The 26,976-nt window shown below is 52.4% G+C and overlaps 1 protein-coding gene across 2 annotated transcripts in view; it reads left to right on the forward strand.

Moving 5' to 3' along the window:
- rrp1 (ribosomal RNA processing 1) overlaps positions 1-26,092 on the forward strand; it is a 49,240-nt gene extending 23,148 nt beyond the window's left edge. Inside the window, exons 10-15 of one of the 2 annotated variants that reach the window (XM_079253681.1) lie at positions 4,926-5,023; positions 5,710-5,729; positions 5,803-5,946; positions 6,010-6,971; positions 25,656-25,725; positions 25,795-26,092. In XM_079253681.1, coding sequence (XP_079109807.1) covers positions 4,926-5,023; positions 5,710-5,729; positions 5,803-5,946; positions 6,010-6,971; positions 25,656-25,725; positions 25,795-25,988 — 1,488 coding nt within the window. In that variant the 3' untranslated portion in view covers positions 25,989-26,092. The remainder of the gene's footprint in view (positions 1-4,925; positions 5,024-5,709; positions 5,730-5,802; positions 5,947-6,009; positions 6,972-25,655; positions 25,726-25,794) is intronic. The other variant, XM_079253682.1, reaches the window with a different exon arrangement.
- Positions 26,093-26,976: the final 884 nt, after the last annotated feature.

The following is a 26,976-nucleotide window of genomic DNA, read 5'->3' on the forward strand; positions in this document are numbered from 1 at the left end:
TACTTTCTCACCACCTCGATCAGCTGTTTTATCTAAACAATCCGTTTTGCCGGCAACAGCGAACACACGGAAGCAGCAACTCCGCTTCCTGCTTTCTCCGTGTTAACCACGCCCACCTCACATGTCCGACCAATCACACGATACTTCTCACAGCCCCACAAGAAAAAAGTTCTGCAGCCCGTTGTGTCAAGAACTGTCCTCAAACACGTCCGCGAGAACAAAATGACGTCATTTTCTTCTCGGAGAGAACAAGAAGAAAGTTCTGTCTTCTGGTGGAGGATGGAACATCTCAGTGCTTCCTGGTATACCATTTATACTGATTTATACCATTTACACTGTAGACTTCTGCTAAAAATGAGATTTCTCACACTCCTTTGGCATGCATAGTGTGCTTTTCTTTCCTGCGTAAGCCCGTCCCCCGTCCACAAGAAGACTGAACAGGGACCTCCGGTCCTCGAGTGCCACAGTCCTGCAAATGTTCGGAGTTTCTCTGCTGCAACACACCTGGCACACATCAGACCTAATTACCTATTATTGGTTTGAACAAAAATCAAATGTATTTTTCCAGACATTATTGGATCTGAGTTTACAATATTAATATCGGTGCCCATTATTTGGCTTAGTCATCCACTAAAATCCATTTTAATTAAATTTTCAGCAAATATTGTTAAATGCAATTAAAATGTGGTTCAAGTTTAATTCTGAATTTTCATCCATCCATCCATCTTCTGCCGCTTATCCGGGGTCGGGTCGCGGGGGCAGCAGCCTAAGCAGGGAAGCCCAGACTTCCCTCTCTCCAGCCACATTTGCCAACTCTGCGGGGGGGATCCCGAGGCGTTCCCAGGCCAGCCGAGAGATATAATCCCTCCAGCGTGTCCTGGGTCTTCCCCGGGGTCTCCTCCCAGAGGGACGTGCCTGGAACACCTCACCAGGGAGGTCCAGGAGGCATCCTGACCAGATGCCCGAGCCACCTCAACTGGTTCCTCTCGATGCGGAGGAGCAGCGGCTCTACTCTGATCTCCTCCCGGATGACTGAGTTCCTCACCCTATCTCTAAGGGAGAGCCCGGCCACCCTGCGGAGGAAACTCATTTCAGCCGCCTGTATACGAGATCTGGTTCTTTCGGTCACGACCCACAGCTCATGACCATAGGTGAGGGTAGGAACGTAGATCGACTGGTAAATGGAGAGCTTCGCCTTCTGGCTCAGCTCCTTCTTCACCACGACAGACCGGCGCAGAGTCCGCATTACTGCAGACGCCGCACCGATCCGTCTGTCCATCTCACGCTCCATCCTTCCCTCACTCGTGAACAAGACCCCGAGATATTTAAACTCCTCCACTTGAGGCAGGACCTGACTCCCGACCCGGAGAGGGCAATCCACCCTATTCCGGCTGAGGACCATGGTCTCAGATTTGGAGGTGCTGATTCTCATCCCAGCCGCTTCACACTCGGCCGCGAATCGCTCAAGTGAGAGCTGGAGATCACGACCAGATGAAGCCAACAGGACCACGTCATCCGCAAAAAGCAGGGACCCAATCCTGAGGCCACCAAGTCGGATCCCCTCAACACCTCGGCTGCACCTAGAAATTCTGTCCATATAAGTTATGAACAGAATTGGTGATAAAGGGCAGCCTTGGCGGAGTCCAACCCTCACCGGAAACGAATCCGACTTACTACCGGCAATGCGGACCAAGCTCTGACACCTGTCGTACAGGGACCGGACAGCTCGTACAAGGGGGTCCGGTACCCCATACTCCCGGAGTACCCCCCACAGGAGCCCCCGGGGGACACGGTCGAATGCCTTCTCCAGGTCCACAAAACACATGTAGACTGGTTGGGCAAACTCCCATGCCCCCTCCAGGACCCCAAAGAGGGTATAGAGCTGGTCCACTGTTCCGCGACCAGGACGAAAACCACACTGCTCCTCCTCAATCCGGGATTCGACTATCCGGCGGACCCTCCTCTCCAGGACCCCTGAATAGACCTTACCAGGGAGGCTGAGGAGTGTGATTCCCCTGTAATTGGAACACACCCTCCGGCCCCCCTTCATAAAAAGGGGGACCACCACCCCAGTCTGCCAATCCAGCGGTACTGCCCCCGATGTCCATGCGATGCTGCAGAGGCGTGTCAGCCAGGACAGCCCCACAGCATCCAGAGCCTTAAGGAACTCCGGGCGGATCTCATCCACCCCCGGGGCCTTGCTGCCAAGGAGCTTTTTGACCACCTCAGCGACTTCAGCCCCAGAGATAGGAGAGTCCACCCCTGAGTCCCCCAGCTCTGCTTCCTCATCAGAAGACGTGTTGGTAAGATTGAGGAGGTCTTCGAAGTATTCCTTCCACCGACCCACAACGTCCCGAGTTGAGGTCAGCAGCTCCCCACCTCCACTGTACAGAGTGTTGATGGAGCACTGCTTCCCCCTCCTGAGCCGCCGGATGGTGGACCAGAATCTCCTCGAAGCCGTCCGGAAGTCTTCCTCCATGGCCTCGCCGAACTCCTTCCATGCCCGAATTTTTGCCTTGACGACAGCTGAAGCCGCATGCCGCTTAGCCTGTCGGTACCCATCAGCTGCCTCCAGAGTTCCACAGGCCAAGAAGGTCCGATAGGACTCCTTCTTCAGCTTGACGGCATCCCTCACTGCTGGTGTCCACCAACGAGTCCTGGGATTACCGCCACGACAGGCACCAACGACCTTACAGCTGTGGCTGTAAGGTCAGCGACCTTACGCCTCAGCAATAGAGGCACGGAACACAGCCCATTCGGACTCAATGTCCCCCGCCTCACACGGGACATGTTTGAAGCTCTGCTGAAGGTGGGAGTTGAAGCTCGCTCTGACGGGGGACTCAGCCAGACGTTCCCAGCAGACCCTCACAACACGTTTGGGTCTGCCAGATCTGACCGGCTTCCTCCCCCACCATCTGAGCCAACTCACCACCAGGTGGTGATCAGTTGAAGCTCCGCCCCCCTCTTCACCAGAGTGTCCAAGGCATGTGGCCGCAGGTCCGACGATACGACTACAAAATCCATCATGGAACTGCGGCCCAGGGAATCCTGATGCCAGGTGTACACATAAACACTTTTATGTTCAAATATGGTGTTTGTATGGGCAATCTATACAGAAATCTATACAATCTGTTCAGAAGTCCAACAAAAAAAACACCGTGTGGGTTCGGGGGGGGACCATGCCTCCCAATCAGTCCCCTCCAAGTCTCACTGTATTTGCTTATGTGAGCATTGAAGTTCCCCTACAGAACAAGAAAATGCCCACACCTGCTCGGTGCCTCCCACCATGAGCAACTCCAGAGTGGAAGAAGGTCCAGCCCCTCTCGAGGGTTCTGGTTCCAGAGCCCAAGCCATGCGTCGAGGTGAGTCCAACTATATCTAGTCGGAACCGCTCAACCTCGCGCACAAGCTCAGGCTCCTTCCCCACCAGAGAGGTGACGTTCCACGTCCCTAGAGCCAGCTTCTGCAGCCGGGAATCGGACCGCCAGGGTCCCCGCCTCTTGCTGCCGCCCAGCTCACATTGCACCCGACCCCTACGGCTCCTCCTGCAGATGGTGAGCCCACGGGAGGTGGGGTCCATGTAACCCTTTCAGGTTGAACCCAACTGGGCCCCATGGGTAAAGGCCCGGCCACCAGACGCTTACTCTCGTACCCCATCCCCAGGCCTGGCTCCAGAGGGGGTCCCGGTAACCCCCAGTCCGGGCAAGGGAACATTTATGCCCACGGGTGTATTCATCGTTGAGGTCGAGCCGTACTTAGTTTGGTTCCTCCCCTAGACACCTGTTTCCATGGTGACCTTACCAGGGACATAAAGCCCCCGACAACATAGCTGCTAGGTTCTTCAGGACACACAAACCCCTCCACCACCATAAGGTGACGGTTCAGGGAGGGGTAATTCTGAATTTTTTGTGTTTATATATACATATTTATTAAGGCTGTAATGATATGCTTTCTTCCCGATTCAATTCCGATTATTTGGGTGTCAATTCGATTTAAATTCCAATTCTCGTGATTCCTCAGAAATTGCTGGAGGATGTTGCAGGCAGCAGAACGTTCTCCACGGCGTCTCCAGACTCTGTCACGTCTGCCACATGTGCTCAGTGTGAACCTGCTTCCATCTGTGAAGAGCACAGGGTGCCAGTGGAGAATTTACCAATCTTGGTGTTCTCTGGCAAACGCCAAACGTCCTGCACGGTGTTGGGCTGGAAGCACAACCCCCACCTGTGGACGTCGGACCTTCATACCACCCTCATGGAGTCTGTTTCTGACTGTTGGAGCAGACACATGCACATCTGTGTCCTGCTGGAGCTCATTCTGCAGGGCTCTGGCAGTGCTCCTCCTGTTCCTCCTTGCACAAAGAAGGAGGTAGCGGTCCTGCTGCTGGGTTGTTGTCCTCCCACGGCCTCCTCCACGTCTCCTGATGTACTGGCCTGTCTCCTGGTAGCGCCTCCATGCTCTGGACACGACGCTGACAGACACAGCAAACCTTCTTGCCACAGCTGGCATTGATGTGCCATCCTGGATGAGCTGCACTACCTGAGCCACTTGTGTGGGTTGTAGACTCCGTCTCATGCTACCACTAGAGTGAAAGCACCGCCAGCATTCAGACCAAAACATCATCCAGAAAGCATCGGAACTGAGAAGTGGTCTGTGGTCTCCACCTGCAGAACCACTCCTTTATTGGGTGTGTCTTGCATTACATTACATTGTATTGTTTAGATGTTCCCTTTACTTTTTTGAGCAGTGTAGGTAACCCTACTTTTATACACCTGGACGAAGAAATCAGCTGCTGATTGGAAGAATTCTGGTCACATGATCACGTCTCATTTCTGCACTTCTGTTCACGCAACCACTTCAATCACCTGTGTGTGTGTGTGTGTGTGTGTGTGTGTGTGTGTGTGTGTGTGTGTGTATGTGTGTTGCAGTTTGACTACGATGCTCTGGCAGATAAGCTGCTGGAATTTGCAAGCCGGACCAGCACACCGGGCCAGAACCGACACAGACTCTACAAAATCATCAAAGTGTGAGTACAAGTTTGCATGACGATGAGTTGTCGGGACGACGCCAACGTTTCCCGTGACGACGCCGACGTTTCCCGGGACGACGCCGACGTTTCCCGGGACGACGCCGACGTTTCCCGTCTTGTCTCTCTGTCGGGACGACGCCGACGTTTCCCGTCTTGTCTCTCTGTCGGGACGACGCCGACGTTTCCCGTCTTGTCTCTCTGTCGGGACGACGCCGACGTTTCCCGTCTTGTCTCTCTGTCGGGACGACGCCGACGTTTCCCGTCTTGTCTCTCTGTCGGGACGACGCCGACGTTTCCCGTCTTGTCTCTCTGTCGGGACGACGCCGACGTTTCCCGTCTTGTCTCTCTGTCGGGACGACGCCGACGTTTCCCGTCTTGTCTCTCTGTCGGGACGACGCCGACGTTTCCCGTCTTGTCTCTCTGTCGGGACGACGCCGACGTTTCCCGTCTTGTCTCTCTGTCGGGACGACGCCGACGTTTCCCGTCTTGTCTCTCTGTCGGGACGACGCCGACGTTTCCCGTCTTGTCTCTCTGTCGGGACGACGCCGACGTTTCCCGTCTTGTCTCTCTGTCGGGACGACGCCGACGTTTCCCGTGACAACGCTGACGTTTCCTGTCTTGTCTCTCCGTTGGAACAACGCCGCTGTTTCCCGTGACGCCGCCGCCATTTCCTGGACGTGCAGCCTGCGGGACCTGAGTGAAGGTAATCTCCCGCTCCCTGAGGTTCTAGTGGAACCGGTCCGGTCTGGCTCACCGGGTCTTCTGCTGTTCTGCAGGAATTTTTCCTCAGGATGATTTTCCGGAGGAGGTTTCCACGGACGAGGATGACGACATGTTCGGCAGCAGGAAGAGGATGAAGAGACGGCGGCGGGCTGAGGATGAAGAGGCTCCGACAGGGAAGAAGAGTAAAGCTGAGCCAGGTGAGTCGCAGCAGCTGAGCCGGAACGGTCTGGAAGAACAGGAAGTCATGTTTGCTTTTACAGGAAAGACGCTGCCGGACGTTCAGAACCAGAGCGCCGATCCGGCTGGTGCAGCCGCCAAGAAACACAAGAAGAAGAAGAAAGGCAAGGGCCGCTGTGAGAAACTGGACCAGGGAGAACCTCCTCAGGATGTCGGGAAGGAGGTCCATCCTCACACCTCCACGCCGTCTCCCGACAAGACGGGAGCAGATCTCCCATCAGAAACGCTGTCTCCTGTCAGAACTACTGAGGACAAACCCAAGAAGAAGAAGAAGAGGAGGAGGAGGAGGAGGAAGGCTGTGTCCGAGGGACAGGAGGTCAGCTGTGCAGGAGGTGTGATGGAGAAGAAGAAGAGCGCAAAGGCCGATGTCTCCGCAGTGAGCAATGAAGCATCAGAAGCTCCTCCTTCCAGGAGCGAGGAGCAGGACCCGCGCTCATCAGCAGAACCCGGTCCAGGTCCAACAGAACCCGGTCCAGGTCCAACAGAACCCGGTCCAGGTCCAGCAGAACCTGGTCCAGGTCCAACAGAACCTGGTCCAGGTCCAACAGAACCCGGTCCAGGTCCAGCAGAACCCGGCCCAGGTCCAACAGAACCCGGTCCAGGTCCAGCAGAACCCGGTCCAGGTCCAGGTCTGGAGAGCGTGTCTGATGATGCAGCCGTCGTCAGATATGCGTCCAAGAAGCAGCAGCAGAAGAAGAGCGTGAAGGCTAATGAGGAGCGGCGCAGCGATGCTCAGACCGCTTCAGCACCAAGGAAGAGGAGGAGGAAGGCTCCAAAAGACAAGGCAGGAGCACTGGAGGATGAGGTCACTATGGCAACACCAACAAAGAAGAAGATGGCTGCTCAGGTGAAGCGGCTGGAAGCTCCAGAACTCCCATCGCTCCAGACGTCTGCTGGGAAAACAGCCAAGAAGAAGAAGAAGATCCCCGTCACGTTTGAGTTCGACGAGGCACCCGGCGGCACCACAGAGGAAGAACCAGCTGATGTGAGTAGATATCATAGATATATACATAGACGTCACCACATAGACGTCACCACGTAGACGTCATCACGTAGACGTCATCCACATAGACGTCATCACATAGACGTCATCACGTAGACGTCACCACATAGACGTCATCACGTAGACGTCATCACGTAGACGTCATCCACATAGACGTCATCACGTAGACGTCATCCACATAGACGTCATCACGTAGACGTCATCCACATAGACGTCATCACGTAGACGTCATCACGTAGACGTCATCACGTAGACGTCATCACGTAGACGTCATCCACATAGACGTCATCACGTAGACGTCATCACGTAGACGTCATCCACATAGACGTCATCACGTAGACGTCATCACATAGACGTCATCACGTAGACGTCATCCACATAGACGTCATCACGTAGACGTCATCACATAGACGTCATCACGTAGACGTCATCCACATAGACGTCATCACGTAGACGTCATCACGTAGACGTCATCCACATAGACGTCATCACGTAGACGTCATCACGTAGACGTCATCCACATAGACGTCATCACATAGACGTCATCACGTAGACGTCATCCACATAGACGTCATCACGTAGACGTCATCCACATAGACGTCATCACGTAGACGTCATCCACATAGACGTCATCACGTAGACGTCATCACGTAGACGTCATCCACATAGACGTCATCACGTAGACGTCATCACGTAGACGTCACCACGTAGACGTCACCACGTAGACGTCATCACGTAGACGTCATCCACATAGACGTCATCCACATAGACGTCATCACGTAGACGTCATCCACATAGACGTCATCACGTAGACGTCATCACGTAGACGTCATCCACATAGACGTCATCACGTAGACGTCATCCACATAGACGTCATCACGTAGACGTCATCCACATAGACGTCATCACGTAGACGTCATCCACATAGACGTCATCACGTAGACGTCATCCACATAGACGTCATCACGTAGACGTCATCACATAGACATCATCACGTAGACGTCACCACGTAGACGTCATCCACATAGACGTCATCACGTAGACGTCATCACGTAGACGTCATCCACATAGACGTCATCACATAGACGTCATCACGTAGACGTCATCCACATAGACGTCATCACGTAGACGTCATCCACATAGACGTCATCACGTAGACGTCATCCACATAGACGTCATCACGTAGACGTCACCACGTAGACGTCATCCACATAGACGTCACCACATAGACGTCACCACGTAGACGTCATCACGTAGACGTCACCACGTAGACGTCACCACGTAGACGTCACCACGTAGACGTCATCACGTAGACGTCATCCACATAGACGTCACCACGTAGACGTCATCACGTAGACGTCATCCACATAGACATCATCACGTAGACGTCATCACGTAGACGTCATCCACATAGACGTCATCCACATAGACGTCATCCACATAGACGTCATCACATAGATGTCATCACATAGACATCATCACGTAGACGTCATCACGTAGACGTCATCCACGTAGACGTCATCACGTAGACGTCATCACGTAGACGTCATCCACATAGACGTCATCACGTAGACGTCATCACGTAGACGTCATCCACATAGACGTCATCCACATAGACGTCATCCACCTAGACGTCATCCACATAGACGTCATCCACATAGACGTCATCCACATAGACGTCATCACGTAGACGTCATCCACATAGACGTCATCACGTAGACGTCATCACGTAGACGTCATCCACATAGACGTCATCACGTAGACGTCATCACGTAGACGTCATCCACATAGACGTCACCACATAGACGTCACCACGTAGACGTCATCACGTAGACGTCACCACGTAGACGTCACCACCTAGACGTCACCACGTAGACGTCATCCACGTAGACGTCATCACGTAGACGTCATCCACGTAGACGTCATCACGTAGACGTCATCACGTAGACGTCATCACGTAGACGTCATCACGTAGACGTCATCCACATAGACGTCATCCACAGACGTCATCCACATAGACGTCATCCACATAGACGTCATCCACCTAGACGTCATCCACCTAGACGTCTCCACATAGACGTCATCACGTAGACGTCATCCACCTAGACGTCATCACGTAGACATCATCCACATAGACGTCATCACGTAGACGTCATCCACGTAGACGTCATCACGTAGACGTCATCCACGTAGACGTCATCCACATAGACGTCATCCACGTAGACGTCATCCACGTAGACGTCATCCACGTAGACGTCATCACGTAGACGTCATCACGTAGACGTCATCCACAGACGTCATCCACAGACGTCATCCACAGACGTCATCCACAGACGTCATCCACGTAGACGTCATCCACCTAGACGTCATCCACCTAGACGTCTCCACCTAGACGTCTCCACATAGACGTCATCACGTAGACGTCATCACGTAGACGTCATCCACGTAGACGTCATCCACGTAGACGTCATCACGTAGACGTCATCACGTAGACGTCATCCACGTAGACGTCATCCACGTAGACGTCATCCACGTAGACGTCATCCACATAGACGTCATCACATAGACGTCATCACGTAGACGTCATCCACGTAGACGTCATCCACGTAGACGTCATCCACGTAGACGTCATCCACATAGACGTCACCACGTAGACATCACGTATACGTCACCACGTAGACGTCACCACGTAGACGTCACCACGTAGACGTCATCCACGTAGACGTCATCCACGTAGACGTCACCACGTAGACATCACGTAGACGTCATCCACGTAGACGTCATCCACGTAGACGTCTCCACGTAGACGTCATCACGTAGACGTCATCACGTAGACGTCATCACGTAGACGTCATCACGTAGACGTCATCCACGTAGACGTCATCCACATAGACGTCACCACGTAGACGTCATCACGTAGACGTCACCACGTAGACGTCACCACGTAGACGTCATCACGTATACGTCACCACATAGACGTCACCACGTAGACGTCACCACGTAGACGTCATCACGTAGACGTCATCACGTAGACGTCATCCATGTAGACGTCATCACGTAGACGTCATCCACGTAGACGTCATCCACGTAGACGTCATCACGTAGACGTCATCACGTAGACGTCATCACGTAGACGTCATCCACGTAGACGTCATCCACGTAGACGTCATCCACGTAGACGTCATCACGTAGACGTCATCACGTAGACGTCATCACGTAGACGTCATCCACAGACGTCATCCACAGACGTCATCCACAGACGTCATCCACGTAGACGTCATCACGTAGACGTCATCCACCTAGACGTCATCCACGTAGACGTCATCCACCTAGACGTCATCCACGTAGACGTCATCCACGTAGACGTCATCACGTAGACGTCATCCACAGACGTCATCCACGTAGACGTCATCCACAGACGTCATCCACCTAGACGTCATCCACCTAGACGTCATCCACGTAGACGTCATCACGTAGACGTCATCCACGTAGACGTCATCCACCTAGACGTCATCACGTAGACGTCATCACGTAGACGTCACCACGTAGACGTCATCCACATAGACGTCATCACGTAGACGTCACCACGTAGACGTCACCACGTAGACGTCATCCACGTAGACGTCATCCACGTAGACGTCATCACGTAGACGTCATCACGTAGACGTCATCACGTAGACGTCATCCACATAGACGTCATCACGTAGACGTCATCACGTAGACGTCATCACGTAGACGTCATCCACATAGACGTCATCACGTAGACGTCATCCACAGACGTCATCCACATAGACGTCATCACGTAGACGTCATCCACCTAGACGTCATCCACCTAGACGTCTCCACGTAGACGTCATCACGTAGACGTCATCACGTAGACGTCATCCACCTAGACGTCATCACGTAGACATCATCCACATAGACGTCATCCACGTAGACGTCATCCACGTAGACGTCATCCACGTAGACGTCATCCACGTAGACATCATCACGTAGACGTCATCCACAGACGTCATCACGTAGACGTCATCCACATAGACGTCATCACGTAGACGTCATCACGTAGACGTCATCACGTAGACGTCATCACGTAGACGTCATCCACGTAGACGTCATCACGTAGACGTCATCACGTAGACGTCATCCACATAGACGTCACCACGTAGACGTCATCACGTAGACGTCACCACGTAGACGTCACCACGTAGACGTCACCACGTAGACGTCATCACGTAGACGTCACCACGTAGACGTCACCACGTAGACGTCACCACGTAGACGTCACCACGTAGACGTCATCACGTAGACGTCACCACGTAGACGTCATCACGTAGACGTCATCACGTAGACGTCATCCATATAGACGTCATCACGTAGACGTCATCCACATAGACGTCATCACGTAGACGTCATCCACGTAGACGTCATCACGTAGACGTCATCCACGTAGACGTCATCCACGTAGACGTCATCACGTAGACGTCATCCACGTAGACGTCATCACGTAGACGTCATCACGTAGACATCATCCACGTAGACGTCATCACGTAGACGTCATCCACAGACGTCATCCACAGACGTCATCCACAGACGTCATCCACGTAGACGTCATCACGTAGACGTCATCCACCTAGACGTCATCCACGTAGACGTCATCCACGTAGACGTCATCCACGTAGACGTCTCCACGTAGACGTCATCCACGTAGACGTCATCACGTAGACGTCATCACGTAGACGTCATCCACATAGACGTCATCACGTAGACGTCATCACGTAGACGTCATCCACGTAGACGTCATCACGTAGACGTCATCCACATAGACGTCATCACGTAGACGTCATCCACAGACGTCATCCACAGACGTCATCCACAGACGTCATCCACGTAGACGTCATCCACAGACGTCATCCACCTAGACGTCATCCACGTAGACGTCATCCACGTAGACGTCATCACGTAGACGTCATCCACCTAGACGTCATCACGTAGACGTCATCACGTAGACGTCACCACGTAGACGTCATCCACATAGACGTCACCACGTAGACGTCACCACGTAGACGTCATCACGTAGACGTCATCCACATAGACGTCATCACGTAGACGTCATCCACGTAGACGTCATCACGTAGACGTCATCACGTAGACGTCATCCACATAGACGTCATCACGTAGACGTCATCACGTAGACGTCATCCACATAGACGTCATCCACAGACGTCATCACGTAGACGTCATCCACCTAGACGTCATCCACCTAGACGTCATCACGTAGACGTCATCACGTAGACGTCATCACGTAGACGTCATCACGTAGACGTCATCCACGTAGACGTCATCCACCTAGACGTCATCCACCTAGACGTCATCCACATAGACGTCATCCACATAGACGTCATCACGTAGACGTCATCCACGTCGACGTCATCACGTAGACGTCATCCACGTAGACGTCATCACGTAGACGTCATCCATATAGACGTCATCACGTAGACGTCATCCACATAGACGTCATCACGTAGACGTCATCACGTAGACGTCATCACGTAGACGTCATCACGTAGACGTCATCCACGTAGACGTCATCACGTAGACGTCATCCACATAGACGTCATCACGTAGACGTCATCACGTAGACGTCATCCACCTAGACGGCATCCACCTAGACGTCATCCACATAGACGTCATCCACCTAGACGTCATCACGTAGACGTCATCCACGTAGACGTCATCCACGTCGACGTCATCACGTAGACATCATCCACGTAGACGTCTCCACGTAGACGTCATCCACGTAGACGTCATCACATAGACGTCATCCACGTAGACGTCATCCACGTAGACGTCATCACGTAGACGTCATCCACATAGACGTCATCCACATAGACGTCATCCACGTAGACGTCATCCACGTAGACGTCATCCACGTAGACATCATCACGTAGACGTCATCCACAGACGTCATCACGTAGACGTCATCCACATAGACGTCATCACGTAGACGTCATCACGTAGACGTCATCACGTAGACGTCATCACGTAGACGTCATCCACGTAGACGTCATCACGTAGACGTCATCCACATAGACGTCACCACGTAGACGTCATCACGTAGACGTCACCACGTAGACGTCACCACGTAGACGTCACCACGTAGACGTCATCCACGTAGACGTCATCACGTAGACGTCATCACGTAGACGTCATCCATATAGACGTCACCACGTAGACGTCATCCACGTAGACGTCATCACGTAGACGTCATCCACGTAGACGTCATCCACGTAGACGTCATCACGTAGACGTCATCCACGTAGACGTCATCACGTAGACGTCATCACGTAGACATCATCCACGTAGACGTCATCACGTAGACGTCATCCACAGACGTCATCCACAGACGTCATCCACAGACGTCATCCACGTAGACGTCATCACGTAGACGTCATCCACCTAGACGTCATCCACGTAGACGTCATCCACGTAGACGTCATCCACGTAGACGTCTCCACGTAGACGTCATCCACGTAGACGTCATCACGTAGACGTCATCACGTAGACGTCATCCACATAGACGTCATCACGTAGACGTCATCACGTAGACGTCATCCACGTAGACGTCATCACGTAGACGTCATCCACATAGACGTCATCACGTAGACGTCATCCACAGACGTCATCCACAGACGTCATCCACAGACGTCATCCACGTAGACGTCATCCACAGACGTCATCCACCTAGACGTCATCCACGTAGACGTCATCCACGTAGACGTCATCACGTAGACGTCATCCACCTAGACGTCATCACGTAGACGTCATCACGTAGACGTCACCACGTAGACGTCATCCACATAGACGTCACCACGTAGACGTCACCACGTAGACGTCATCACGTAGACGTCATCCACATAGACGTCATCACGTAGACGTCATCCACGTAGACGTCATCACGTAGACGTCATCACGTAGACGTCATCCACATAGACGTCATCACGTAGACGTCATCACGTAGACGTCATCCACATAGACGTCATCCACAGACGTCATCACGTAGACGTCATCCACCTAGACGTCATCCACCTAGACGTCATCACGTAGACGTCATCACGTAGACGTCATCACGTAGACGTCATCACGTAGACGTCATCACGTAGACGTCATCCACGTAGACGTCATCCACCTAGACGTCATCCACCTAGACGTCATCCACATAGACGTCATCCACATAGACGTCATCACGTAGACGTCATCCACGTCGACGTCATCACGTAGACGTCATCCACGTAGACGTCATCACGTAGACGTCATCCATATAGACGTCATCACGTAGACGTCATCCACATAGACGTCATCACGTAGACGTCATCACGTAGACGTCATCACGTAGACGTCATCACGTAGACGTCATCCACGTAGACGTCATCACGTAGACGTCATCCACATAGACGTCATCACGTAGACGTCATCACGTAGACGTCATCCACCTAGACGGCATCCACCTAGACGTCATCCACATAGACGTCATCCACCTAGACGTCATCACGTAGACGTCATCCACGTAGACGTCATCCACGTCGACGTCATCACGTAGACATCATCCACGTAGACGTCTCCACGTAGACGTCATCCACGTAGACGTCATCACATAGACGTCATCCACGTAGACGTCATCCACGTAGACGTCATCCACGTAGACGTCATCACGTAGACGTCATCCACATAGACGTCATCCACATAGACGTCATCACGTAGACGTCATCACGTAGACGTCATCACGTAGACGTCATCACGTAGACGTCATCCACGTAGACGTCATCACAAAGACGTCATCCACATAGACGTCATCACGTAGACGTCATCACGTAGACGTCATCCACGTCGACGTCATCCACATAGACGTCATCCACGTCGACGTCATCACGTAGACGTCATCCACGTAGACGTCATCCACGTAGACGTCACCACATAGACGTCACCACGTAGACGTCATCCACGTAGACGTCATCCACATAGACGTCATCCACGTAGACGTCATCACGTAGACGTCATCACGTAGACGTCATCACGTAGACGTCATCCACATAGACGTCATCACGTAGACGTCATCACGTAGACGTCATCCACATAGACGTCACCACGTAGACGTCATCACGTATACGTCACCACGTAGACGTCACCACGTAGACGTCACCACGTAGACGTCATCCACGTAGACGTCATCACGTAGACGTCATCCACATAGACGTCATCACGTAGACGTCATCACATAGACGTCATCACGTAGACGGCATCCACCTAGACGTCATCACGTAGACGGCATCCACCTAGACGTCATCCACATAGACGTCATCCACATAGACGTCATCACGTAGACGTCATCCACGTAGACGTCATCCACGTCGACGTCATCACGTAGACGTCATCCACATAGACGTCATCCACGTAGACGTCATCCACGTAGACGTCATCCACGTAGACGTCATCCACGTAGACGTCATCCACCTAGACGTCATCACGTAGACGTCATCACGTAGACGTCATCACGTAGACGTCATCACGTAGACGTCATCCACGTAGACGTCATCCACATAGTCATCACAAAGACGTCATCCACATAGACGTCATCACGTAGACGTCATCACGTAGACGTCATCCACGTAGACGTCATCCACATAGACGTCATCCACGTCGACGTCATCCACGTAGACGTCATCCACGTAGACGTCATCCACGTAGACGTCACCACGTAGACGTCATCCACGTAGACGTCATCCACGTAGACGTCATCACGTAGACGTCATCACGTAGACGTCATCCACATAGACGTCATCACGTAGACGTCATCACGTAGACGTCATCCACGTAGACGTCATCACGTAGACGTCATCCACATAGACGTCACCACGTGGACGTCATCACGTATACGTCACCACGTAGACGTCACCACGTAGACGTCACCACGTAGACGTCACCACGTAGACGTCACCACGTAGACGTCATCCACGTAGACGTCATCACGTAGACGTCATCCATATAGACGTCATCACGTAGACGTCATCACGTAGACGTCATCACGTAGACGTCATCACGTAGACGTCATCCACGTAGACGTCATCACGTAGACGTCATCCACGTAGACGTCATCACGTAGACGTCATCCACAGACGTCATCCACAGACGTCATCCACGTCGACGTCATCACGTAGACGTCATCCACGTAGACGTCATCCACGTAGACGTCATCCACGTAGACGTCTCCACGTAGACGTCATCCACGTAGACGTCATCACGTAGACGTCATCCACGTAGACGTCATCCACGTAGACGTCATCCACGTAGACGTCATCACGTAGACGTCATCACGTAGACGTCATCACGTAGACGTCATCCACATAGACGTCACCACGTAGACGTCACCACGTAGACGTCATCACGTAGACGTCATCCACATAGACGTCATCACGTAGACGTCATCACGTAGACGTCATCACGTAGACGTCATCCACATAGACGTCATCACGTAGACGTCATCACGTAGACGTCATCACGTAGACGTCATCCACGTAGACGTCATCCACGTAGACGTCATCACGTAGACGTCATCACGTAGACGTCATCACGTAGACGTCATCCACGTAGACGTCATCACAAAGACGTCATCACGTAGACGTCATCACGTAGACGTCATCCACGTAGACGTCATCCACGTCGACGTCATCCACGTCGACGTCATCCACGTCGACGTCATCCACGTAGACGTCACCACGTAGACGTCACCACGTAGACGTCACCACGTAGACGTCATCCACGTAGACGTCATCCACGTAGACGTCATCACGTAGACGTCATCACGTAGACGTCATCCACATAGACGTCATCACGTAGACGTCATCACGTAGACGTCATCCACGTAGACGTCATCACGTAGACGTCATCCACATAGACGTCACCACGTAGACGTCACCACGTATACGTCACCACGTAGACGTCACCACGTAGACGTCACCACGTAGACGTCATCCACGTAGACGTCATCACGTAGACGTCATCACGTAGACGTCATCCATATAGACGTCATCACGTAGACGTCATCACGTAGACGTCATCCACGTAGACGTCATCACGTAGACGTCATCACGTAGACGTCATCCACAGACGTCATCCACAGACGTCATCCACAGACGTCATCCACGTAGACGTCATCCACGTAGACGTCATCCACCTAGACGTCATCCACCTAGACGTCTCCACGTAGACGTCTCCACGTAGACGTCATCACGTAGACGTCATCCACGTCGACGTCATCACGTAGACGTCATCCACGTAGACGTCATCCACGTAGACGTCACCACGTAGACGTCACCACGTAGACGTCATCCACGTAGACGTCATCCACGTAGACGTCATCACGTAGACGTCATCCACGTAGACGTCATCCACGTAGACGTCATCCACATAGACGTCATCACGTAGACGTCATCACGTAGACGTCATCACGTAGACGTCACCACGTAGACGTCATCCACATAGACGTCACCACGTAGACGTCACCACGTAGACGTCATCACGTAGACGTCATCCACATAGACGTCATCACGTAGACGTCATCCACGTAGACGTCATCACGTAGACGTCATCACGTAGACGTCATCCACATAGACGTCATCACGTAGACGTCATCACGTAGACGTCATCACGTAGACGTCATCACGTAGACGTCATCCACAGACGTCATCCACAGACGTCATCCACAGACGTCATCCACAGACGTCATCCACGTAGACGTCATCCACGTAGACGTCATCCACGTAGACGTCATCCACCTAGACGTCTCCACGTAGACGTCATCACGTAGACGTCATCACGTAGACGTCATCACGTAGACGTCATCCACGTAGACGTCATCCACGTAGACGTCATCCACGTAGACGTCTCCACGTAGACGTCATCCACGTAGACGTCATCCACGTCGACGTCATCCACGTCGACGTCATCCACGTCGACGTCATCCACGTCGACGTCATCCACGTAGACGTCATCCACGTAGACGTCATCCACGTAGACGTCATCACATAGACGTCATCCACGTAGACGTCATCCACGTAGACGTCATCCACGTAGACGTCATCACGTAGACGTCATCCACATAGACGTCATCCACATAGACGTCATCACGTAGACGTCATCACGTAGACGTCATCACGTAGACGTCATCACGTAGACGTCATCCACCTAGACGTCATCACGTAGACGTCATCACGTAGACGTCATCCACGTAGACGTCATCCACGTAGACGTCATCCACATAGTCATCACAAAGACGTCATCCACATAGACGTCATCCACCTAGACGTCATCCACCTAGACGTCATCCACCTAGACGTCATCACGTAGACGTCATCCACCTAGACGTCATCACGTAGACGTCATCCACGTAGACGTCATCCACGTAGACGTCATCCACGTAGACGTCTCCACGTAGACGTCATCACGTAGACGTCATCACGTAGACGTCATCCACATAGACGTCATCACGTAGACGTCATCACGTAGACGTCATCCACGTAGACGTCATCCACGTAGACGTCATCCACGTAGACGTCATCACGTAGACGTCATCCACGTAGACGTCATCCACAGACGTCATCCACGTAGACGTCATCCACAGACGTCATCCACAGACGTCATCCACCTAGACGTCATCCACATAGACGTCATCACGTAGACGTCATCACGTAGACGTCATCCACGTCGACGTCATCACGTAGACGTCATCCACGTAGACGTCATCCACGTAGACGTCATCCACGTAGACGTCACCACATAGACGTCACCACGTAGACGTCACCACGTAGACGTCATCCACGTAGACGTCATCACGTAGACGTCATCACGTAGACGTCATCACGTAGACGTCATCCACAGACGTCATCCACAGACGTCATCCACAGACGTCATCCACGTAGACGTCATCCACAGACGTCATCCACCTAGACGTCATCCACAGACGTCATCCACGTAGACGTCATCCACGTAGACGTCATCCACATAGACGTCATCACGTAGACGTCATCACGTAGACGTCACCACGTAGACGTCACCACGTAGACGTCATCACGTAGACGTCATCCACGTAGACGTCATCCACGTAGACGTCATCCACGTAGACGTCATCACGTAGACGTCATCCACGTAGACGTCATCCACATAGACGTCATCACGTAGACGTCATCACGTAGACGTCATCACGTAGACGTCATCACATAGACGTCATCACGTAGACGTCATCACGTAGACGTCATCACGTAGACGGCATCCACCTAGACGTCATCCACATAGACGTCATCACGTAGACGTCATCACGTAGACGTCATCACGTAGACGTCATCCACCTAGACGTCATCACGTAGACATCATCCACATAGACGTCATCACGTAGACGTCATCCACGTAGACGTCATCACGTAGACGTCATCACGTAGACGTCATCCACAGACGTCATCCACAGACGTCATCCACGTAGACGTCATCACGTAGACGTCATCCACCTAGACGTCATCCACCTAGACGTCATCCACCTAGACGTCATCACGTAGACGTCATCCACGTAGACGTCTCCACGTAGACGTCATCACGTAGACGTCATCCACGTCGACGTCATCACGTAGACGTCATCCACGTAGACGTCATCCACGTAGACGTCATCACGTAGACGTCATCCACGTAGACGTCATCCACGTAGACGTCATCACGTAGACGTCATCCACAGACGTCATCCACAGACGTCATCCACAGACGTCATCCACAGACGTCATCCACGTAGACGTCATCCACCTAGACGTCATCCACCTAGACGTCATCCACCTAGACGTCTCCACGTAGACGTCATCACGTAGACGTCATCACGTAGACGTCATCCACGTCGACGTCATCACGTAGACGTCATCCACGTAGACGTCATCCACGTAGACGTCTCCACGTAGACGTCATCACGTAGACGTCATCCACATAGACGTCATCACATAGACGTCATCCACGTAGACGTCATCCACGTAGACGTCATCACGTAGACGTCATCCACATAGTCATCACAAAGACGTCATCCACATAGACGTCATCACGTAGACGTCATCACGTAGACGTCATCCACGTAGACGTCATCCACATAGACGTCATCCACGTCGACGTCATCACGTAGACGTCATCCACGTAGACGTCATCCACGTAGACGTCATCCACGTAGACGTCACCACGTAGACGTCACCACGTAGACGTCATCCACGTAGACGTCATCCACGTAGACGTCATCCACATAGACGTCATCCACGTAGACGTCATCACGTAGACGTCATCACGTAGACGTCATCACGTAGACGTCATCCACATAGACGTCACCACGTAGACGTCATCACGTATACGTCACCACATAGACGTCACCACGTAGACGTCACCACGTAGACGTCACCACGTAGACGTCATCCACGTAGACGTCATCCACAGACGTCATCCACCTAGACGTCATCACGTAGACGTCATCACGTAGACGTCATCACGTAGACGTCATCCACGTCGACGTCATCACGTAGACGTCATCCACGTAGACGTCATCACGTAGACGTCATCACGTAGACGTCATCCACGTAGACGTCATCACGTAGACGTCATCCACATAGACGTCATCACGTAGACGTCATCACGTAGACGTCATCACGTAGACGTCATCACGTAGACGTCATCCACATAGACGTCATCACGTAGACGTCATCACGTAGACGTCATCCACGTCGACGTCATCACGTAGACGTCATCCACGTAGACGTCATCCACGTAGACGTCATCCACGTAGACGTCTCCACGTAGACGTCATCACGTAGACATCATCCACATAGACGTCATCACGTAGACGTCATCCACCTAGACGTCATCCACATAGACGTCATCACATAGACGTCATCCACGTAGACGTCATCCACGTAGACGTCATCCACGTAGACGTCATCCACGTAGACGTCATCACGTAGACGTCATCCACATAGACGTCATCCACATAGACGTCATCACGTAGACGTCATCACGTAGACGTCATCCACCTAGACGTCATCACGTAGACGTCATCACCTAGACGTCATCACGTAGACGTCATCCACGTAGACGTCATCCACGTAGACGTCATCCACATAGTCGTCATCCACGTAGACGTCATCCACATAGTCATCACAAAGACGTCATCCACATAGACGTCATCACGTAGACGTCATCACGTAGACGTCATCCACGTAGACGTCATCCACGTAGACGTCATCCACGTCGACGTCATCACGTAGACGTCATCCACGTAGACGTCATCCACGTAGACGTCACCACGTAGACGTCACCACGTAGACGTCATCCACATAGACGTCATCACGTAGCCGTCATCACGTAGACGTCATCCACGTCATCCACGTAGACGTCATCCACATAGTCATCACAAAGACGTCATCCACATAGACGTCATCCACGTCGACGTCATCACGTAGACGTCATCACGTAGACGTCATCCACGTAGACGTCATCCACGTAGACGTCACCACGTAGACGTCATCCACGTAGACGTCATCCACGTCGACGTCATCACGTAGACGTCATCCACATAGACGTCATCCACGTCGACGTCATCACGTAGACGTCATCCACGTAGACGTCATCCACGTAGACGTCATCACGTAGACGTCATCACGTAGACGTCATCCACGTCGACGTCATCACGTAGACGTCATCCACGTCGACGTCATCCACGTAGACGTCATCCACGTAGACGTCATCACGTAGACGTCACCACGTAGACGTCATCACGTAGACGTCATCACGTAGACGTCATCACGTAGACGTCATCCACGTAGACGTCATCACGTAGACATCATCACGTAGACGTCATCCACGTAGACGTCATCCACGTAGACGTCATCACGTAGACGTCATCACGTATACGTCACCACGTAGACGTCATCACGTAGACGTCATCACGTAGACGTCATCACGTAGACGTCATCCACGTAGACGTCATCACGTAGACATCATCACGTAGACGTCATCCACGTAGACGTCATCCACGTAGACGTCATCACGTAGACGTCATCACGTATACGTCACCACGTAGACGTCACCACGTAGACGTCATCACGTAGACGTCATCACGTAGACGTCATCCACATAGACGTCACCACGTAGACGTCACCACGTAGACGTCACCACGTAGACGTCACCACGTAGACGTCATCCACGTCGACGTCATCCACGTCGACGTCATCACGTCGACGTCATCCACATAGACGTCATCCACGTCGACGTCATCACGTAGACGTCATCACGTAGACGTCATCACGTAGACGTCATCCACGTAGACGTCATCCACGTAGACGTCACCACGTAGACGTCACCACGTAGACGTCACCACGTAGACGTCATCACGTAGACGTCATCCACGTCGACGTCATCACGTAGACGTCATCCACGTCGACGTCATCCACGTCGACGTCATCCACGTCGACGTCATCACGTCGACGTCATCCACTTAGACGTCATCCACGTAGACGTCATCCACGTAGACGTCACCACGTAGACGTCACCACGTAGACGTCACCACGTAGACGTCACCACGTAGACGTCACCACGTAGACGTCATCCACAGACGTCATCCACAGACGTCATCCACGTAGACGTCATCACGTAGACGTCACCACGTAGACGTCACCACGTAGACGTCACCACGTAGACGTCATCCACGTAGACGTCATCACGTAGACGTCATCCATATAGACGTCATCACGTAGACGTCATCACGTAGACGTCATCCACATAGACGTCATCACGTAGACGTCATCACGTAGACGTCATCACGTAGACGTCATCCACATAGACGTCATCACGTAGACGTCATCCACGTAGACGTCATCACGTAGACGTCATCACGTAGAAGTCATCCACGTAGACGTCATCCACGTAGACGTCATCCACGTAGACGTCATCCACGTAGACGTCATCCACTTCGACGTCATCACGTAGACGTCATCCACTTCGACGTCATCACGTAGACGTCATCCACAGACGTCATCCACAGACGTCATCCACAGACGTCATCACGTAGACGTCATCCACCTAGACGTCATCCACCTAGACGTCATCCACCTAGACGTCTCCACGTAGACGTCATCACGTAGACGTCATCACGTAGACGTCATCACGTAGACGTCATCCACGTCGACGTCATCACGTAGACGTCATCCACGTAGACGTCTCCACGTAGACGTCATCACGTAGACGTCATCCACGTAGACGTCATCACGTAGACGTCATCCACGTCGACGTCATCACGTAGACGTCATCCACATAGACGTCATCACGTAGACGTCATCCACGTAGACGTCATCCACGTAGACGTCATCCACATAGACGTCATCCACATAGACGTCATCACATAGACGTCATCCACGTAGACGTCATCCACGTAGACGTCATCCACGTAGACGTCATCACGTAGACGTCATCCACATAGACGTCATCCACATAGACGTCATCACGTAGACGTCATCACGTAGACGTCATCACGTAGACGTCATCACGTAGACGTCATCCACCTAGACGTCATCACGTAGACGTCATCACGTAGACGTCATCACGTAGACGTCATCCACGTAGACGTCATCCACATAGTCATCACAAAGACGTCATCCACATAGACGTCATCACGTAGACGTCATCCACGTCGACGTCATCACGTCGACGTCATCCACATAGACGTCATCCACGTCGACGTCATCACGTCGACGTCATCCACGTAGACGTCATCCACGTAGACGTCATCCACGTAGACGTCATCCACGTAGACGTCACCACGTAGACGTCACCACGTAGACGTCACCACGTAGACGTCACCACGTAGACGTCATCCACGTAGACGTCATCACGTAGACGTCATCCACGTAGACGTCATCCACGTAGACGTCATCCACGTAGACGTCATCCACGTAGACGTCATCCACGTAGACGTCATCCACGTAGACGTCATCCACATAGACGTCATCACGTAGACGTCATCACGTAGACGTCATCACGTAGACGTCATCCACGTAGACGTCATCCACGTAGACGTCATCCACGTAGACGTCATCCACGTAGACGTCATCCACATAGTCATCACAAAGACGTCATCCACATAGACGTCATCCACATAGACGTCATCCACATAGACGTCATCCACATAGACGTCATCACATAGACGTCATCCACATAGACGTCATCCACATAGACGTCATCCACATAGACGTCATCACATAGACGTCATCACATAGACGTCTCGTTTAGTGCTGGAGAGTGAACCAGCGTCTCCACCATATTGGATGGGTCCAGAACCGGAAGTATAGGATACGTACGTCAGTGGTTTATTTGAGCGTCCATCCTCCGTGACTGTTTCTAGTCTCCACCAGCTGGACCATCACACCCCCAGAGGACTGAACCCTCCCCCACGGAGTCCTGATCCACTGCTGGACCTCAGTTAGTCCACGTTGCTGCTTCTGGGACAAACAGAACCAGCCGTGAGCTTCCTGACAGCAGAGCAGACCAGGCTTTGTTACTGAACCAGCTGACTTTATATTTCAGGATGAGAACATGATTTCATCAGCTTTCATAAAAAAGCTGTTGTTCCGATACCGCTCTTCTGCAGAACCAAAGGAGGCCCGGATACCCCGGTCCGCCGCAAGGAGGTACACAACCGGGTTCCATCAGACAGATCAGAACCACTAGGGTTTTCCTGAGGTCACATATTTACAAGAGAATACCTGCAACCGGACCGTGTTCCTTCTGCAATCGGACGGAGCGGTTCTGCAATCGGTCCCGATGCGTTCAGGGACCAGACTGCAGGCTGTGGGTCCCGATGCGTTCAGGGACCAGACTGCAGGCTGTGGGTCCCGATGCGTTCAGGGACCAGACTGCAGGCTGTGGGTCCCGATGCGTTCAGGGACCAGACTGCAGGCTGTGGGTCCCGATGCGTTCAGGGACCAGACTGCAGGCTGTGGGTCCCGATGCGTTCAGGGACCAGACTGCAGGCTGTGGGTCCCGATGCGTTCAGGGACCAGACTGCAGGCTGTGGGTCCCGATGCGTTCAGGGACCAGACTGCAGGCTGTGGGTCCCGATGCGTTCAGGGACCAGACTGCAGGCTGTGGGTCCCGATGCGTTCAGGGACCAGACTGCAGGCTGTGGGTCCCGATGCGTTCAGGGACCAGACAGCAGGATGTTGTCCTGATGCATTCAGGGACCTGACTGGTGTCAGCGACGCTGGTTTTTCGTGTGTCCAGACTGGAAGATCGTTATGTGGACTAGTTATGCGGGTTAACAGGTAGAAGTGAAGTTTGAGTGAATGAATTCCATGTAATTCTGAGGTTTAGTCTGTAAATGAGGGGAAATACGATCTGGTACAAACTGGACGAGGCTTCCGGACGTTTCCCATGTTTAACAGGAGCAGAGTTTTCCACCGAACAGCGGGGAAGAAGCTCATACCTGGGGAGCCCACAACGTCCTCAGATCGGACCAGGAAAATCCAGTTCCCGACCATAGAGGGGTCCTGCTGTAAGCGGAGGAGGATCATGTGGGACATCCTGTGATTCCTGTCTGTTTCTGTGCAGCAGAGCGCTGGATCGTCCCGATTGGACCTGAAGAAGGTGACCTTTGGCCTGAAGAACAATAAGACAGCAGGTAAGAACCAGTTTAAACCCGTATTGATGGTGATGTGTAGACATGACGGCGTGTTTTTCTCCGTCTCAGAGTTCAGGAGGACTGACCGCAGCCTGCTGCTGAGTCCAGATGGGTCCTCCCGGGTTCCGTTTGACCCTCAACAGAAACCAAAGTTTGGCGTCCTGAAGTCTCCGCCCACCGTCTTTAAGAAGACGCCCATGAAGAAGACGAGCTCCGGTCATCACAGCAGAAAACACAGAATGTTGGCGGCAGACTTTTTCTGACACAGGAACAGACCGACTCACGCAGATCCGCCGGTTTCATCCAGCTCTGATGTCACAGTTGCTTTTTGTTTCATACTACTCAATGTTTTAATAAAGTTATTAATTCTGTTGATGGATGTGGATTACATGTGTTGGGGTGAAGGGGCGGCTGGGGCGGGACAGGACGGGACTGCTGGAGCGTGTTTACAGCAGAAATAAACACGTTTGCAGCAGAAATAAACATGTTTACAGCAGAAATAAACACGTTTACAGCCTGGTACAAAAATCCATTTTAGGTTTAATAGGTCAGGTTTACCTTCATGACAACAGTGGGGGGAGTAAATTTTTTTCAAACTCTTTTCAAACGTTTAAAAGTAACTTGATCTGGAAGTTCTGCCTATTTAGGGGCGTGTCCTTTTGATTGACAGGTACCCGATCTCTCGCTTCAAGTCAGTTTAGCCGGTTAACAACGTGACTTAGCTTTAGCCCGCTTACCTCTGTTAGCTGGTTAGTGCAGAGTTCTCCACCGGCCACCGGGTGTCAGTAGAGGGAAACAAGACATGGTTAAGCTAGCAGACAAAGTAGCCACGTTTACACCATGTTCATGTCAAGACAGAGATGGTAACCTGTCCAGCTTATTTCCTGTAAGTCTGCTTATGTTTTAGTACTGCTGCTAAGCTGATTTAAGTTTCTACAGTATGTATTAGGCATTTCTATGGTGAAATTGCATTAGTTTACCTTCATACTGTTGTAATGTTACAGGGCTTCCTCATCGTTGTCATTAAAGTGGTCTGACATCGAGGAGCGTGTTTCTTCATGAGGAAGCCATGGTTAAGTGCTCGGTTCCTGGCTGCACCTTCGGTACAGATTATGTGTCTGAGGCCCTCACCGTCGCCCTGCTGACGAATCACTGACTCGCCCATCAGGACCTGCCTGGAATTGCAGTGTCCGCCCAGCTCTGTGCTCCTCCGGGCCCCAAACTCGAACGTCCCAGGGTCGACATCGGCAT

The sequence above is a fragment of the Telmatherina bonti genome, assembly GCF_933228915.1.
Source record: "Telmatherina bonti genome assembly, chromosome: 15".
Lineage (NCBI taxonomy): Eukaryota > Metazoa > Chordata > Actinopteri > Atheriniformes > Telmatherinidae > Telmatherina > Telmatherina bonti.